The following is a 19241-nucleotide window of genomic DNA, read 5'->3' as shown; positions in this document are numbered from 1 at the left end:
ACTTCAGGGCACTGGGACAACTGGTTAAGGGATCAGGAGCACAAGTGGTGTTCTCCTCTATCCTTCCAGTTGCAGGGAAGGATGAGAGGAGAAACAGGAACACCCAGCAGATCAATACCTGCCTCCAAGCCTGGTGTAACCAGAATTTTTGGGTTTTTTGATCATGGATTGGTCTACATAACAGAAAGGCTGCTGGTGACAGATGGGGTACATCTGTCTCAAAGGGGGAAAAGGATCCTTGTGCAGGACTTAGCAGGGCTCACTGAAAGCCCTGAAAAGGAACGGCATGAAACCAGGCCTGCCAGAGATAAGCCAGGGGGTGGCACACCAGTGTTGGAGGGACAGTGCACTAGTGAGGTCCTCCACTCTGCTCCACAATATGCTGAGTACACTGGAGCACATACGAAATGTCCCTGCACTAACACGCGCAGCACCGTAGCCATCTCACTGGAGGCAGGGGATGGAGATCCACACAGCAGCAAAGACACAAGGGTTGTTGATGTGCTAGAAACTGTGGAAGTGTCTGAGAACAGTCACATAGGAATTAGGGCTTCTCCCCCAAAAAGGTGGTGAGATCAATAGTCCAACTGACATGCATCGACACCAATGCACACAGCACCAGCAACAAACAGGAGGAGCTGGAAGCCACTGTGCAGCTGACAAACTATGATATAGTTGCCACCACAGAAACACAGTGGGATGACCCACACAACTGCAGTGCTACAGTGGATGGCTATAAACTCTTCAGAAGGGACAGGCAAGGAGGCAGAGGTGGTGGAGTAGTCCTGTGTGTTTGGGAGAGTTTTGACTGTCTAGAGCTTGACAGTCCAGTTGGCAGCCGGTCACACATGGTGTTCCCCAGGGCTTGGTACTGGGGACGGTTCTCTTTAATATCTTTATCAGTGATCTGGACACTGGATGGAGCGCACCCTCAGTAAGTTTGCAGAGGACACCAGGCTGGGCAGGAGTGTTGATCTGCTGGAGGGCAGGAAGGCTCTACAGAGCGATCTGATCAGGTTGGACTAACAGGCCGAGGCATTTTACCCTACAGCTTACTAACCTGCTGCAGAGAGTTGGGGAGGAGGCTGCCATTTACTGAGAACATGAGGAACAGCCTTTAGGAAGATCCAGCAGGAGAAAAGTCTGTGCTGCTTGTAGCGCTTCTTGAAGTTCAGTCTCCAAAGCAAAGTGGGTGGAGAAATTTGGTGGTAAGCCATCACTAAAACAGGGGTTGGATGTAGGCTCCCTGCTCCACCCAAATCAATGGAAAACTAAATAACCTTCCCATGTAAAAAATTATTTACAGACTGACTCTATGATGCACAGACCACCAGTGGCCCTGCCATAATCAAACACGGCTCCTAGAGACACTGCCTTCATCTTAGCTTAACTGTTAAACCATTAGTAGAGAAAACAGCATGAAAAAGAACCAACTGTTTGGCTTAGAGAACTCTGAGCCACCCAAATCTGTTTAAACATACCCGGTTTTAATCATAGAAATGTCTAAAAAAATTGCTTCCCCCCCGTGCTTTTGGTGGTTCTAGAAACCAGAAAATGCATCTTTGTTGTTGCTTCAGAGGACAGTCTATGGCTGTTCCTACCAGCAAAAAGAAGGTGCAGGATGAGAAATTTGGGCACACAAAACACATACAACATTAGCAAAACATACAGTCAACACACTGTGCTTAAAAATATCAGACATGAACTTCTTTCACAAAATATATTGAACAGCACTTGCCTGTTAACAAATAACTGATCAAAGAAGCTACAGAACTTGAAGTTTCTTCCAGTGCTGCTCTGGACTTAGTTTCACTTACATCTTACACCACCCAAGTCCGTGATGCGTGCAAGATAATCATCACAAACAGAGGAAAGAGGCATCCCAGGTTTTCTTGATGTACATATCTTGCTGCTGCTTTCAGTGTTAAGTCAAAGCTCAAGTCATTTTCAATCCATCAAAGCCACAAAACTTCCACCTTTTCTCTAGACTGGCCCCAACCCCACTCAGCTCCTGCCTGAACGTGTTCTGGAGTCGAGTCATGAGAACTTCCACTTCTGCAGTGCAAATCTGTGAAAACAAAAGGAAAGCTTCACTAAAAATGAACTCTTTTGGTTATGGAAGCCCTGTAATGACTGGCGATATTCAAGCTCAAACACATTTAATTGCTAAAGTACACCACGGCTTTCCCTAGACACACTGTCCAAACACGGTGATAACCTTGGGGCGGCATGAATTGTGCTACTGTCACTTTTTGGGCCAAGATGGCTGCAGATGTAACACTAGAAACAAGGGTAAAAGGACTGTCCTTGTTTTTTCCACTGTGAAATGCAAGATAAAGAATTAAAAACTCCCAAGCATTTAAGTAACTGAACACTGAGTACTTTTACCACTGCTTCAAGAACAGAATTCTCAGTTACTAGGTATAGAAATTAGGGACAGAGGGAATTTACATTCACGTTCTGAACAGTCACAAGCCTTCCTGTACAGCGCAGCTACCATGCCCCTAACAGCACAGGAGTTGCTCAAACAGAGCTAAGACACAAGATCTGGACAATACATCGCTGCAGAAAAAAAACTAAACTGAGAAGATGGACAGATTTGCTAGAGGAGGTCAGACTAAAGGCTTGTCAAGCCAGACTCTTGTTTCAGAGAGTGACCCATGGTGGAGGATGATCCACCCAATTCCTGTCCTGAACCAGACCAGAGGGTTGGCACAGCCCCAGGGATGTCACCCTGCCGCTGTTCAAGATGACTGGTGTGGCACCTTTCTTCAGGGAGCGCTCTCTGTGGTAGCTTTTTAAGCTTCTGTAACACTGCAAGAGGTAGGAAGCATAACGTGTTACACCATTATCTCATACAACTGAATCTTACTTCTAAAAACATTGACAAAATTACATGTTTTCTCAACACTGAGCTGCAACTAAAGCCTCTGTAGTGTTTTGGTGGGGTTGAAGCAGGGCATGCGCCTGCCAGCATCTTTACCCAGTCACACACCAGCTATAGAATCTCCATCAAAAGTCAAAGACACATCGGCAGGAAGGCCTGTAAATTTGACTGCTCAGGCATATACTACATACAATTAAAGTTCAGCATGTGAATAAACTTTAAGATGCTGCACACTAACAGTTACAGGACATATAAAGAGCACAAGGACCATGTCCACCTTATATTCAATTGCCTGCAACGGTTTTCTTATGGCAGCAGAAAAATTAAAACCTTATTTATTATACTCACAAGAATTCACGATTGCTTCTGCTGTGCATTTGAGACTGCTTTGACATGTGTTCAGAGCTTTCCCTGCACAATAAACTCATCTACCTCCTGGTTAGGTAGAGCATCAGGATGTATTTTTGAATAAGAACATTGATATTTTCCAAGAACGCAGCACAATGTAACATCTTCTGTTGACCTACCACAGTCACTGTCTCTTATTTTTAATTCCCTTTACAGTCTGCAGAGTTTTTGTAGCTCTGGACTTGCAGCACTGTGCGTTTCCAAGGACTGTACTTTAAGCTAGGTGTGTACTGATTGCATACCTCAGCAGTGCTTCCTTCCTGCTGGTTTCGTTTTCACCCCTGCCACGGTGGATTCAGCTTGAACGTTCTGTAATGTCCAGCCTGATCCCACTTCACTGTCTCCAATACAATGCATCACTGGATTTTCCAGAAGATAATCTTGAGTCACTGCCCCTACCATGCTTCCAAACTGATGTTCCACTCTGACCTTCCCAAGGCAGCATTACATTGCTCTTTTGATTCACGTACTTTCTGTGTATGCCAGCACGAATTACAGTTTTGAGCTAGCACTTAGCCAGGGAGAAAAGATTTTTACTTCCAAAGCACAGGGTACCATTTACCACTGGGAAGACAACATACACAGAGAGGAGAATGTTCACTCTTAAGCCCTCATTAGTGCACAGGTGCATTCCTCTGAAAGCCCTTTGGCAGTAATTGCAGGTCCACAGTTTTCAAAGTGTGCCCAACGTGACAAAGATCAAAAGCATCTGCTTTGCAAGAAGGATTTGCATTTGGTGGATGCACTTTTGTCATCGTGCTGTTCTGGTATCAGGCAAAAACAACAGTCCACATTTTGACAGAGGCAGAGAAAGAGCACAAGCTCACGCCGGCACTAAGTCTGGTAAGGCAGAGGTCCAACCTAAGACATGAAACAGAGTGGACACCCTGGGAGAAACATCACCTACAACTGCCCGGCACCCGCGATGCCCAGAGTGTTGCAGACTGTTTCTGTAAGGACTGTTTCATGGCTTCAAACCACCCTCTATTTTAATTTCTGCACTGTCTGCTGGCCTTCTTGGTGAGAATGGTGGGCAGGGAACAGGGAAAAAACATTCCTCTTCCTCTCCTGCTGGCAGCATCAAAAAACCTGGTTCGGCTTTCAAGTGCTCCTCCTGAACTTCTACCTCACCTCAAGCCCAAAGATCTGCTAGACATTATAAGCAACACTCCTAGCTAATACCTAGCTCCTGCAATAACCAAGAGGGAGAGAACAGAGCTAAGATGCAACCTGGAGAAGAAATGGGAAGACCTCCTTTCAAAAGACCAGGCACAAAAGACCTGGGCAAGTCAGCAGCCTGCTGTGTTTACCTGAGTGTCAGCAAACAATAAAAAGACCAGATGCCATTGCAGAGATTAAAGGATATACTTTTCACAGGGCTTTTCTGCCAAGCTTATTGTAGAAACTTCTAGTAGCCCTTTTCTGTGCTGTAGATTCCAGAGAGGAAGTGTCAGAAGTCAGATCAATGATACAATGGCATTTCCTTAGGAGTTCTAAAGAAAAATAAAGGCAGCTGTTTGCAAAACAAATTCAGAACTAGAATGAGAAGACAGATTATTAGATGTCTTTAAAAGGCTGGAGTGAGCCTGGAAAACACAGGCCAGAGAGTTGCTCTTTCTTTGAATGGGGTAAAATAAACAGTAAGTTATAAACAAAAGCAGCTGAAAAAGAAGAAATGATTCCCACACTGTAAGTAAGACTCCTGTTCCTGGGACACTTTGAGGAAGACAACTGAAGAACAGTATAGTAGAGGAGCAAGACGTAACTTCCTTGAACATTCAATAGCCTTTGCACAGTTCCTCCCCGTTTACTCTGAACAGGAGTCTGAAGCCAGCAATACACAGAAATACTGCAGGGAACAGCAGCTTCTGGTTGTACTAAGGAAAATGCACGAGCACTGCTTTTTTTTATTATTGCCCTTCTTGACCCCTGCATGCAGGGCTTGATCCCTCCACTTAGCACAGACCCCTGTAAGCAGGGACTGTGATTCAGTGTTTGTGCTTTTGTAGTGTAAGGCCCTTGCACAGCACCCTCCTAAAAATTACTTCACTGACAGTATCAAAACAGAGACAGAAAAGGCTCAGTGAAGGGCCACAAGATCAGAGATACTGAAAAACTTTGCTCAGAGACACAAAAACAATATGACTGTCCAGTTTAGAGAGAATATATAAACAGTGGCATGGCAGATGTAAGATAATAAACAGTATGCAAGAGGTGGGTTGTTTGCTCTTTTCCTTAGAGGTCATAAGGATAAGGCAAACAGGCAGCAAACTTAAAACAGAATAAACAAAAATATGTTTTAGATGGAGATTGTAAAGATGGAATTCACTGCTGCAGAACACAGCTACTACCATCAAAGTGTTCTTGAATTACAAGCATGAATATCTGCAGTAAGAACATCATCCTCTACTCTGTATTTAGGTTAACATAAAGTTGCATAAGGGCTAAGCCAGAAGCTGGGCTGCTTTGAGAACCCTGATCTAGTGAAAGAGGTCCCCTGCCTACAGCAGGGGGTGGACTAGGTGATCTTTAAAGGTCCCTCCCAATGCAACCCATTCTGTAACTCTAAGTTCACCCCCTCCCTTGTCCTCTCCCAGCAAATTATTGCAGTTAATCGACACCAGTTATTAGTGTCGAACTCCAGCACCATTCCCAGGGAGCTCCCTCCCAGCCACAGAGCGGACACACCTGGGGCACAAACATATCGCCCAGGCTGGCTCAGGGAACTGGAAGTGCCGGTACGTCGGTACACCTACTTTGCTGTCCAGACGCTGCAGGTAGGAACAGATGTACTCTATGCTTGCTCCAAATGGGTGCACATGAAGAAATGTTGAAATTATTCCTGGGGAAAGGAACACATCAAACATTATTTCATGAGACGAACCAGCTGAGAACACCAGCTCTCTGCTACAGCTGGCTCAGCAGAGGGACCTAATTGAGCATTTTTGGTTGTAAGTACAGTGAGGTTTGGCTCGTAGTCTGTAAAGGAAACAACAGGTAACCAACACAGCTGGTTAGTGCTTAAAACAGACCTCACCACTCTCACTCCTCAACGAGTACTGGTAACACGCCCAGTGATGAACCACACAGATTACCATACCTGTAGGGAAGCAAGGCCCAAGGAGAGGGAAAGCAGAGCTCTCCTCCAGCTATACTATCAAAGGTCAAGGAGCAGGAACTGACAGAAGGCAAATGGGGAAAGCAGCAGTGGCACGTGTGTCCCACCCCAGCAGTTTTGCAGCACTCAGCTAAACAGAGCAAACCACATTTGCACCCTGTCATGAAGAGGGTCCTTTCCAGCTCATGGCCAGCACTGCATATCAAAAAGGCTGACTTCCATTTCTGACCATCACCTGCAGAAAAAGGTGTTCCCCAAAGTCTCCTCCTTCCCAATGCAGAAACCAGCCCATGACCTGGCACAAACAGATCCACCTGCGTAACAATAAATGATTTATTGTTATTCTCAAATCAGATGTAGAGGGATGGCTAAGGAGAACTTGGCTGAGTGACAATGAACTAAAGAAAATGCCTTGTCCCACTCAGCAAGGCAAGGACTTCTGTTTCTCCTTTGCAATGCTCCAGAAAATCCTCAACTACCCAGTGCTTTGGGCCAAAAAGTTGTAGCATGCCACATTAGGTTATTTTTCAATATTACTAGGAATAGGCAAGGGGAGAGGAAATAAAAAGGGTAGCAGACACACCTGTGCTGTAAATCAGAGGTCACCAATCCCTTTGTGAGCACCACTTGAAAATGCTGGCAATATTTCTCATTCCGTTGAGCCTGGACTTCTCTCCCTGCCACCTTTCTCCAACCCCTCATTCCTCTCTGGCTATATCTTCTAACACTAGTTGAGCTTATCTGCTGGGGATCCGCAGCACACCACGCCTGACCTAACGGTGTGCCTTACTGCTGTGTGGGTCCACAAGTGCCATCCACACTGTAAGGTGCTGCAGCACTCGAGGTGATTAAAGTCTTTGAGCCTTTGACGCTGCTTAGGATCCTGTAAAGTCAATTAGGCTCTAACTGAATGAAGACAGACCCTCTAACTTACTACCTTCAGCGATGCCTCCCAGAACAGCAACTTGCACTCCAATACATGCTGACCTGGACTGTCACTACACACAAGCCCACTTCACACGTGTGTGGTTTTGACTGAAAGGGGTACAGCACAAGATTTCCACATGGGCAATACATTAGGTGAAATCCTGACCCCTGCACAGCTTGAGGCTTTCCTTGGTTCCAGGACTCCTGCCTCCATTGGCATGACCAAAGGAACAAGGGGTGTCCAGAGGGAGCTGTGAGGCCACCTTGAAGTAAGTCCCACTCAGTTCAGGTCTCCAGCATTGTCACCAAGCCCATCGAAAGAACTTACCAACTAACAGAACTTCTCGTTCAGATTTCACAGGACTATTGCTCAACGTCTTCTCAGCTGGACACTCCTTCTCCTGGCTGCACGCACAAACTCTGGATGTACTGCTCTCCTGCAAAAAAACCACAGGGCCTGTTCCACGCACCAACGGCACAGCAGGCACTCTTACACATCAAGCAGCAGCCCAGTCAGACTTGACAGAGTCTGTATCTTTGTTTTCCCATTTCTGTGAGTCACTGCATTCATCGCATTGCTGTATCTACTGTTTATTTTGCAAAATGCTTCCAACAAGGCACAGCTGTGTTCATGCTGCTGTGACTGAATTATCAAGTTATATTAAAAGCCCACAAAGTTAAGTAAGATGCAACAAAGATGCTGATAAACACACTTTATCAGCCCTGTTTGCTGGTATGACGTCTGCTCTAGAAGGGCTTTATTATAAATAATAAAAGAAAACACAGACTAGAAAGCAAGCCTTACAGTGACTAATTCAGATGCAGATGCTTATTTTTCAGATGCCTAAACGGAGGCAATATGATCAACTAAGTGGCCAACGGCTGCAAAGAGTTTAGGATCAGAATGTCCTTGACCAGAGTTTGTGGTACTGAATTAAAACAAAATTTTGCATAATTTATTATCCCAAGAAAAAACACAAGACTGGCAGTGATGTAAAGACTTGGTGGGTGCACTAAAAGCAGTACTTTCTTTTATTCCCGAGTTTTATGCAAAATCCCAGTGGTCTGAGAGCTACAGACAGTTATAATTGGAAATAGCCTCCAGTCACCAGGACTGAACTTGGGCCAGTAACAGAGACAGAATTAAATGAGCCCTTTGGTTCACTTAGCTTCTTATGCCAGTGCAGTTCTCAACTACACAGGACTGAACCTCTGCAGTCCTGGCCTAAGCAGGCTATAATTTGCTTCTACAGGAGATAAAGGTCTGCACTGTGGAAATGGAACTAGCTTCAGGCTAGCACAGGGACCGCAGTTCAGCCAGCAGCGTTATACTGGAAATGCACTGCCTACTTTCTCTTGGAAGTCCAACAGATACTTTTGAAGGCTAGTTGAAATAACAGTGCAACAAATTATCTTTCACACCAACACCTACTGTTCTTCCAGCCACATGTTGCTAGCAATGGATAACTTGATGATTTTAATTTGTACATAAGGACAGCCTGTATGTAGCATGCTTAGAGACTTCACAACAAACCAAACTTTAAGAGATTGCTCATTTTACAATGAGGTGTCATTACTTCCCCCAGTAAGAATTCTGAGTGAAGCAGCAGAAAATAACCACTTACATTCCCTTGACCATCAATTGCATCTCTCTCCTTGTCCTCTTCATCTGCTATGCTTTGCTATATATAGGTAAAGAAAAGGAAAGATTACTGATGATAGTCTGTTATTTCTGTTCCTTGATATCAGGCACTGAAGCTCCTGCGCTGAAGATTACTGGAATACAAAGCCAGTTTTAGTAACTAGAAAGACATTATCTTCCCTAGCTCGTGGCACAAAACGATGGGGCTACAGATTGAAAATCTGAGACAAGACCTAGCGCTTGGCACTACGGTCCTCAGTGGGAAGTGCCACATAATGTTCCTTGTCTATCCCATATAATTGTGTCTGTGCTATAGAGAGGACCACGCAAGTTTAGATTCCTACACGTATCCACAATCAAGAGACACAGTGGATCACACCTGAGAAGAAACAGTATGCATTTCTGTTCAGAATAAATCCAGCAAGCATAAAAATATTACAGCACTGACAATAGTGTTTTATGGAGATCAAATCAAAACACCATCCCTAAAATGCAAGTCTAAAAATTAATGTTTGATAATTGAGACATTTTTTCTTATCATTTAAAGCTCAGGTTACAGAAAAGCACATTATAAGTACTGTATACTATAAATGAAAGTTAATCTTTTATTTATACAGTTGCTTACGTAGATTGTCTCACTGGTACATGAAGCAATCAGCAAGTTCATTACTGACACACATCCTCCAATTTGGCAGGTACTTTTTTCTAGCTTTCCAAAGACAACTGCTCCTAAGACAGTGTTAGGCATCTTCTACAAGAGTGCAGAAGGACAGAGGTCCATCACTGCGCTCGTGACGGACCACAAAATCTAAGGAGTACATTTACTACTGAGAATATGGAAGCACTGGGATGGCACGTACCTGCTCCTTCAGGCTTTCTAATAATGTTTCCATTTTTACTTTTTCTTCTCTCACTTTTTCTAACTCAGCTTCTCTCTTTTTGTATTCATCTTGCACTTTCAAAAGATGCTGGAACAGAAAAGATAAACTCAGTTCTTAACCACCTTTTACCTCCTACTATTTAAGGAATATAAAATAAGGGCTTTTTCATGAAGATGGATCATATTCAGAACAATTAAAAGATTGTGCACAACAAGCAGAAATTGTTTCTACAATGTACCTTAGAAATGTCTTTGCCTGTAAGCATACAAAAAAAGCATGACTTTGCAAACATGGGGCAGTAATTCCATCATCAACAAACCTTCATTGTCCCTGAAATAACACGTGTTGTGCACTAGACTGTGGGCCTGACCCCTGTTGAAGCCAATTCCTCCTCTCCCCCACTCTGGTTCACACTATGGCCGTACCATCAGGACACGAGAAATAGCAGCACAGACACAAGTGACCTGGAGAAGTCACTTTAAAGTCCTCCTACATCTCCAGCCCCACATTAATACAGAGGTGTCTTGCAATTTAAGAAAATACTCTGAAACAGCTACTAGTAAGGAGATTTTCACTATTATTTGCACAAGTCCACACTGCAGAAAAATGTGATGACTGCTCTTTGCCCTGGGCATCAGCCCAGCGGGGCAAGGTGCTTGCGACAAACACCACAGCAAGCTGTGTGATCCCTTGAGTAGCAAAGCTCAGGAGAAAGGCTGGGCAGGGAATCACAACCCACACCTCAGAGGTGAGCAGAATGAAATTCTAAGGCCCAACCCCGTGCCTATCAACAAGAACCAAGCCGTGGTTGTGGATGTAACAGTCTGCTTTCAGAGCAAATTTGTACTCCTGAATGCGTCCCACAGGGAAAGCAGATGAGTACAAAACCCTAACTGAACAAACCAACACAGGCAACAGAGGGAAAATATGATTCATCTCCCAGTAGAGGCAGAAGAACACAGTGCTCAAACTGCTAACAGCACTGGGCCTCTGAGAAACAGGCAAGATCAAGTCACCAGGAAGAGAAAAGCTTAAACGCTAATATGGTAAAGGCACTAGCCTAGCAGCTTTCCTAAATCAAATGAAGATACATATATATCTATTTCAGTGAATGCTTTCTTCATGCTTAAAACATCCCCATTCAGTTGTTTACTTTAGTATTTTCCTCCCTCAACTAGAAAAAAAAGAGAAGAAGAAAAAATATTCATGTTATTCCTTAATAGTTACAAACAAATAGCATCTTTTTTCACCAAGGCAGTTCCCTCCAGAGTATTCTCCCAGCACCATTCATCCTGGCAGCAGTGTAAATAGAAACTTGACCTGCCTGACACCTGCAAAACGGGAAATCTGTTGTCCTGCAATTCCTGCCATTTCCTCCTGCACTGAAGATGGAGACTACAGTAGGCTTTTCCTGCCAGCTCCAACATCACAAACACCGGTGCCATCATATTCATCCAAAGGATAACCACAGCCTTCACAGCATTGCTGCAGGTTCTTATTTTAACAAGATGCTTACGTGAACTATTATATGCTCCATGTGCTTGGCTATCAGTTTGGCTTAATATCTCAAGGGCTACTGTTAAGGTTTACGAGGACCCAAGCCACTCAACATTCAGCACAGGGAAATCCCAAACAAGAAGATAAGCCCTACACATTTCCATGAAAATAAAAGCCCAGTGAAGTTCAGAAAAGGTGTCAAAGCAAGCCTGGCATTTCCCGCTTTCTTGCTTATGCTGGTAACCAGGATCTCACATGGTTATGGAGCTGGTAAGCACAGACACAGTATTTGGGGAGTCACAGTGTGGTCAAGCAAAGAGCACACAAGGAATCCATAAACTACAGATTAGTTCCATGTGACTTATGAGTTCATACACAATCACTGTTTTGAATGGTTGGTTGGCTGGCTTTTTTTTGGCAACACTGGAAGTGATAGAAAGTTGCACCCATTTGCACTGAAAACCAAAAAGCCTTTGTTTGTGTTTCTGCTCCACATCACAGCCCATCTGCCTTGGAAGCAAGGCCATAACTATATAAAAGTCTGGGCCCACCTTCTGCATCCCCTGCAGAGCCTGCTGGAGAAGCTTCATCTGCTGTTCCTTGGTTGTGTCTTCATCCCTGCTCGCTTTGCCTTGCTCCTGCTTTAGAAGTTCCACCTCATTCCGGTAGGCATCCAGTTGCCAGCGCAGACTGTCATTTTCTTCTTTCAGTGCTTCCACCTGTGATACCAGCGCTGAAGAAGAAGGCAGGTAGGGATCAAAAGTCAAAGAACTGCGGGAAAGAAGTCGTTGGGTGCTCTCCCTCAGCACCCAGTTACAAATCCAGAGTACCAAAATGAATTTCTCCCGACGACCGTTTGCAGTATCTGTTTAGAAAACAAGCTCCTCTGGACAAACAGCAACACTCAGTAGCGAATGCAGTTAAGTTGGAAGGAAAAAAAAAAGCCGCAAAAGAACATATTGGGGTGAAATGACCATGCTGGCAAGGAAGCAGGTTTCCTAACCAGCAAAGCTGAAAGACTCTGGGACAGGCTCCACTGGCACCTTCATCTAGAAGAATGTCTCCATCAGGTCATGGGTTGAAACACCTGCATCAGTCTGGTGTCTATACACGGCTTGATGAATCCAGGAATGAGATTATCTAACACAACAGCTTCAAAGAGAGCTTCAGCAGGTTTCAAAACATACCCATGATGTGGAGAGCATAGCTTAACATCCCATAGCCTTGCTTGCTGTTAACCTTTGGTACTTGGGCCATGGCCAAAGCATGTGAAAGTTATGTTTGCCTGGGAATGGCACACTGTACTTGGAAGACAGGGAAGACAGACAAGACACGCTGCATGGGAAGAAGGTGGGGTTTGGGTGGGTTTTATCTAATCATCCCTGCTCATTCTCCCAGCCAGTGAGTATGTGTTGGATCCCACTCTGCACAGCTACACATTTCACAAAGAAAGAACAGTTAGCAATATTCAGCAGATGAAAAACTGCTTTCCTCATACCAGAAAAACAAGGTGGGAATGAATTAACTCCTTAGAATGGATCTGGACAAAAAAAAAAGACAGATTCCAGGGTGAACCCCTGCTCCTTATGAATGCAAAGAATGGAAATTTTGCCTGGTCATTTGGTCATTGCGTCTGCTCTTTGCTGCCATTCATCGTCTGGCCGCAAAGAGCAGGGTCAGGCAAGAGTCTCTAAGCTTCTACTACAGCTGAAAGAGATGCACATGCAAACATGCTTGTACACTGCACTGGCAAGTTTAGGAACAGTGAGGGGGATGTGGGACCACCATCAGGCAAGAAAAGCCTTCCAATGACAGCTGATAAACAGCCCATGGCAGTGGGAAATGTACCTGAACATCACTGAAACACTCACACAGTTAACAAGATTTGTGCCTGTTTGCCAGTGAAATGCTCAGAGCACCACTGAAACCCAGCACTTTTGAGGTGGGGACCTGCTGCTGTGTAAATGTGTCCCCAGTGCTGGGCAGACATCAGCGGTGCACTGAAATGGGACACCTCAGGTCAACAGTGGTGTAGCTGCAAAAGCAGGGCACTCTGCACAGAGCAGCTGTGCAGATGAGCTCAGCTGAGCACCACTGCGCCTGTGCCGTTACCTGCACACGTGGCAGGGAGCTTACAGCTCCTCCACGTGCACCTCCATGAATGCCATGTGTCTCGCTAGGGACTAGCTTTAGACACAGCTTTAGGTTACCCTCACCATCGCAGGGAGGAGTGACAAACACTGGCTACAGAACCAGACACCGAGAGGAAAACAACTCCAGGTAACCGCAGTTGATTTTGCTCTGCCTGTGACAATGCTGGGGTACAAAACAGTCAGAATGAGGCTTCTGAAAGAAACCACTGAAGAGACAAGTACTTTGTTTATGAGCTGTAAAAAGTGATTTTACCTGATTCTTCTGTTTCTTTCATCTCTGATGGATCTTCTATTTCTTCGTCAGACATTTCCATTTCTTCCTCTCTTCGAATACCCATTAGTTCATCATTATGAATGTTACGAATTTCCTAAGGTTCAGAAAGTAGAGTGTTTTTTTAAAATACAGATTACAAGGAACAGATTGGTTGGGTAAAAAGATGCCGAAATCTAAGTCTGCAAAACACGACTCCATGATACAAGGAAGGGGAAACAATTAAAAAAAAATAAATTAGCACAGACTTAGATCAAAGACAATATCCAGCATGAGTCAATCTGTCAGTGCTACTGGTTTTACTGACTCTTCCATCTCCCTTTTACTCTTTCCCCCAGGGCAGGCACCCAGCCTTGTCCACAGTGTAGCTTCTCGGTGAACCCTCTCCCCACATCTGCCCTGCCTGACATCCACGCGCCTGTCCTACATTCAGCTGCTGAACCTGGTAAGCTCCACTGGACCACTACCTCATGTCTCCTTGCTCCTTGCATCTAGATCAGTAACCCACTGCCACCACAAACTGCTGTCAGTGCCACCCCCAGCTCCACACACCCAAGGGCGGTACCACTCTTACCCTTCCCTGATGCCATTCTGCCCTGCCTCTTCCCTGCTGGGCTCCTACCCCACACTCTCCAGCTCAGCGCCCGCGATGCGTGCACCCACCGAGTGGGTTCAGCCATCGCAGACACGTATGCCTGACTGAAGTCAGCCCAGCTGCGTGAGCTGTGAGAAATTGTGCTAAGCCGTGCCTTCTCAGGAGCTAACAGTGCCAGCCTGAGCTGGGACTAGACCAAACTAGAACGGCTACAGCTGCACCCCTGCGCTTACACCAAGGGGGTGTTTGACTACGAGTCCATCACTTGACACTACAAACACCTGTAACCCCCCGCAAGCCCACTGAGCTCTCCTGAATGGCAGAGGCTGCACAGCAGTGATCTCCCTTGAGCAGGGATGCCTCTCAGGGTGACCCATCAAGGCTGAGGGACCCTTTACCCAGCATCTAATATCTATAACAAGTTAAATGACATTTTACATTATGTCTAAAAGTATACTATAAGCTAGCAACACTTTTAATGTATATCTACATATCCAGCTATAGCTGAATTATGAGGTGTGTAGTAAGTAGTAGAGCGTTTGACTGCTGTCTAACCGCTGTCAAACTGCCACTGTCAAACTGCTGTTTAATTACAATTCAATTATTGCTTAATTGCCATTTGGTTACCATTTAATTATTCAATCATCGATTAATTATCATTTGATCATCATTTAATCATCAATAAAACCCTTTTAGTTAACCTCACAACAATGACTTCTCTTAATAATTCACCTGCGACAGCACCTGCACCGGTGATGTCCCCTCCCGACCCACGTAGCTGCTAGGTGACACGTCTCCCTGGCATTTCCTTCTCCTGCCACACAACATATCCTGCACCTTCCAAGCACTGGCCTACATGGCAGCTGGTACGACCCCACACACCTCTCTTGCCCCACTGCAGCATGACCATACCCATGACCCACCGTGCTGCCCAGTCCATTCCTCTCAGCTCCATGCCTCCTCCATGCAGCTGCACAGCTACAACAAAACCTACCAGACAGAGGTCATGCCAGTTAGAAGCAAAAATTGTGAGTACGCAGACAGAGGCCAAAGACAGCCCAGCCACCTCCCGACTCTTACAAATTCTGGTGCGCTTTGAAGCTTCTCTCCCTCTGTGCCAACCACTGGCACTTAGCCTCCACCACAGGGACTCTCCCTCTGGCTGCTGGGTTCCTCTCCACTCTCGGCCAGACCCTTGGCTCACATTAGGGATCAGAAAGGAACAGGGATGCTACCTCCTATGCTAGTCCCTGAGCTACCGCAGCTCCTGCCTGTGTGCGTTGTTCTGCTCCATTCACCTCGTCCAGGCAGAGCCAGCCAGCCTCCCCTGCTCCTCCAGACAAGATCCCCTGCCACAGCCAGCTCACACTGGGCAAAGGCAGAGCTCTGCACAGACATGCATCAGCCTGTTTGCAAGGCAAGGAAACACCTAGTGCAGCCTCTCCATCCTCTCTGCAGAGCAGGACAAGCAACATTCAGAAACCAACGGTCAGTTACTCGAGGAGATGGAGATGTCAAGAATACTTACTAGAGGCTAGCACAGGCAGCCAAGTGTCCCTACCCGCTGTCAATTTACCACAACTTCACTTGGATTATACCACCCCAGAAACAACCATAGGATAAAAGATATAGAAGATTTACTTATGAAATAAAATTAATGTCCACCTCTTACTCTAATGGCCTGAAACTTTCAAAAACTCTGCTGGCCAGCACCAAGCACACATCCAACAATCCCCCAAACAGAGATAACAACCATTCTTTCAGCTTGGATGGACAGCTTGGGGACAGCGACGTGGAACAGGCAAGAACAAGGCAGGTCCCAGTGTGATGGGCAGCACTGGCTACACTTGCAAAGCAACTGCTGCCTGCCCTAAAATAATCCATAAAACAGCAGCTGGGTTGAAGATCAAAGGAAAATCTTCCCACTGTCTTTAACTGACCCAGTACAACAGCCGAAAGCCTAAAGCATCCTTGAAGCTGGAGAAGGCTGTGCAGAGCACAGCACCCAGCGGGGCCAGGCTTGGCCAGGCTGCACAGCAGCTATACCACAGTTCACCAGCACCCTGACTGCGCCCAAGGGGGAACCCTGGATGGGAGAGGAAAAAGCATCTGAGAAGCCAAATAGTGGAATGAGGCCCTTCCTAAGCTAGGAACATGCTGGCCGATAGCTACCGTATCACCAGGTCTCAAGCTTCCGTGGCTTCTTAAGGAGCTGCCTGCAGCTACAGGACATGCTGGCACTGCCTGGGAAAACCACCTTAAGTCATCACTGATAAAAATAAAACCCTGGCCTAACCTAACAACTCCCCAACACATCCCCATTCCCTGAGTTGCCCACCAGGCTTTCCTCCAATGCAGGGACCCACAGGATTAAATTCTGCCCAAAGCTGTACCAAGAAGATGCATCTTGTGGGTCCACCTTCATTTAAGAGAAGACCCTATGCTGGGGGAGACCATCAGGCTGAGCTGAGCAGCAAGTACTCCTGGAAGAGGCATCACCAATGGTCTCACAGCTTCTTCCCACCGGGAGAACTTACCTTGGAACAAAAGACAGCTCCAAATGGAGAGAGTGCTCCCACCCCAGTCACGGTAAGCAATCTCAATAAGCAGGATAGAGCACGAGCACTAGGGCTCTAAGCAGAGGTATGGTCTGAATCAGACTCCACCTGGTTTATCAGGTATAAAACAAAACTTTACCTACTACAAAAGGTTTGATTCAGTGGGATTTGGGAAGTCCCAGAAGTGCAGTTTCATGCAGAGATCACAGCCTGAAACTTCCCGCAAAGACAAAATCATTTAGAGTTTTCCAACATGGAGAATGATCACCTATACTTTATGAGAAGGCCACTGGCTGGGTATTATACAACCCTACAGATATTTTCAGGCTGCAGCTATATAGGAAGGCAGCCTGCATATACCCAACCGAGGGGTGATCACAGATCACCAGCCTGTCAGCTTTGCCCAGATTTACTTTTGATGTTAAATAATCTTAAAGGTGAAAGACAACTTCTGGCTTTGCTGGGATAGACTTGTTTTCCAAGTCTGTAATACGGAACTCAACACCTGAGAAAAAACACTGAACCACAGGAAGATTTACACTGATTAGACAGAATATTACACAGAAGCTTCACCTATGGGCAGACACACCACGTAGGAATTTTCCCAGTTACTGAGAGACTCCTGGTGCTGGCTACAACGGGGCTCCCCAGCTGAAGTGTGGGCATGGATGATGTCAAGGTGGCGAGTGGTGGTTGATCCTTTTCTTAGTCTCAGCAACGCTCTGCAGTAATGATCTGATTCTTTGCCCCTACTGCTCTTTTATCATATCGTGCATAATAACTAGTACTGTTTCCTTTTATCATAGTGCTTGCTGGTTTTCTTTTATTATAGTGTAATATAATAAACTGCATTTATTCTTGTATTTGATTTGGAATTCATTTTTGCTTAGCATCCAGTCAATCAGCAAGACAGCCAGGGCAAGGGGCACTGTTTTTTAAACTAAAAAAGGGCACATTTAGCCGAAACATAAAGAAGAAATTATTTATTATGAGAGTGGTGAGACACTGGAACAGGTTGACCAGAGAAGTTGTGGATGCCCCATCCCTGGAAGTGTTCAGGGTCAGGTCAGGTTGAGGTTGCTAAAAGCCCCATCCATCTAGTGAAAGATGTCCCTGCCCAGGTAAGGGGTGTTGGCCTAAATGGTCTTTGAAGGTCCTTCCCAACCCAAACCCTTCTGTGATTCTGTGGCTCTATGTATAAGCAGTCTGGAAGTCAAATCTCATAAGTAGCCACATGAAAGTTCCTGACATATAACCTAGCAGAACCAAACAGAAAACTCTGTCTGCAAAGCAGAAACGTGATGAAGTTCAATGTTCTTTATTGCTATATCATGAAGGTAAAGAAAGCAAAGCTCATATAGCTCTTATACGTGACCTCTTTCTCTACAGAAAGAATGACACATGTACAATCTCTTTCCAGAAAATCAGTTTCTCCTGTCTATAAATCACGTTCTCATCTCAAATCTGTCATTTATGCCTTTGCAGGTGAGATCTATGGACAAGAGGTTTAATCAGCTACTTGATGTACTTTTTTGTTGGCTAACACTACACATGCATTGGAATATTAATGCATCATCATTTCAATAAAGATTAATGTTAACATACACTAGATAATGATAATGTACATCACCAACATTTTGCACTAACATACAAGCGTGCTGAATTAATTACTGTTTCACCAAAAGCAACCCAACCCTATAAGACCCCCTCCTACACGGAAGTATATGGTGATCTGCTTCTTTCATTTCCATGCACTGAATGAGACAACCCTATGTCTTTCACAGAATAATACGCCTCAGAATAAGATTTCTTTTTAGACACTTGTTATTACAGGCTCAGTTAAAAAAAGATGTTAGCCTTAATCATATTAAAATACCAATCCAAAATAATGTTTTCAGAGGTGTTTTAAGCAAACCTCCTCTGCTTCACACTGGGACAAGACCAGGAGGATCCACGTAGGTCTCAGGAGACACAGTGCCTAGCACTGCAAGAGGAAATGGTGAAAACATAAAGACACCCCCAGAGCTATCATAAGTAATGCTCTGGGAGCTTGGTGTTCTTGCAGAGTCATGGCTACCTAAAGAAATCACTAGACACATCTAACATTTTCATTACCCAATACAGATGTATTGGAAATTGAATAGTTTAAAATATTTCCATGCCATTTCGTCTTCCTGTTCTGAGCATTGTCAGAAAAGAAATGATGATGGAAGTAATTTCTTCCAGATGCATGAGGATACCCCACGTGGCACTGATATACTGCACAGGCAACTTCAGTCTAACCTATCCCTCAAATCCCCAGTA

At 45.1% G+C, this 19241-nt stretch overlaps 1 protein-coding gene across 4 annotated transcripts in view; it reads right to left on the bottom strand.

The window, feature by feature from the left end:
* Positions 1 to 1466: 1466 nt before the first annotated feature.
* Positions 1467 to 19241, bottom strand: part of ENOX2 (ecto-NOX disulfide-thiol exchanger 2) — a 50029-nt gene continuing 32254 nt past the window's right edge. For all 4 annotated transcript variants that reach the window (XM_037407721.1, XM_037407723.1, XM_037407720.1 and 1 more), the window contains 7 exons: positions 13767 to 13881; positions 11912 to 12093; positions 9843 to 9950; positions 8966 to 9022; positions 7669 to 7777; positions 6052 to 6137; positions 1467 to 2068 (listed from right to left, as the gene is read on the bottom strand). In XM_037407721.1, coding sequence (XP_037263618.1) covers positions 1937 to 2068; positions 6052 to 6137; positions 7669 to 7777; positions 8966 to 9022; positions 9843 to 9950; positions 11912 to 12093; positions 13767 to 13881 — 789 coding nt within the window. In that variant the 3' untranslated portion in view covers positions 1467 to 1936. The remainder of the gene's footprint in view (positions 2069 to 6051; positions 6138 to 7668; positions 7778 to 8965; positions 9023 to 9842; positions 9951 to 11911; positions 12094 to 13766; positions 13882 to 19241) is intronic.

This window comes from Falco rusticolus, chromosome 14 (genome assembly GCF_015220075.1).
Source record: "Falco rusticolus isolate bFalRus1 chromosome 14, bFalRus1.pri, whole genome shotgun sequence".
Lineage (NCBI taxonomy): Eukaryota > Metazoa > Chordata > Aves > Falconiformes > Falconidae > Falco > Falco rusticolus.
The sequence above is the reverse complement of the archived record's forward strand: the minus strand, read 5'-3'. Positions and strand labels throughout refer to the sequence as shown.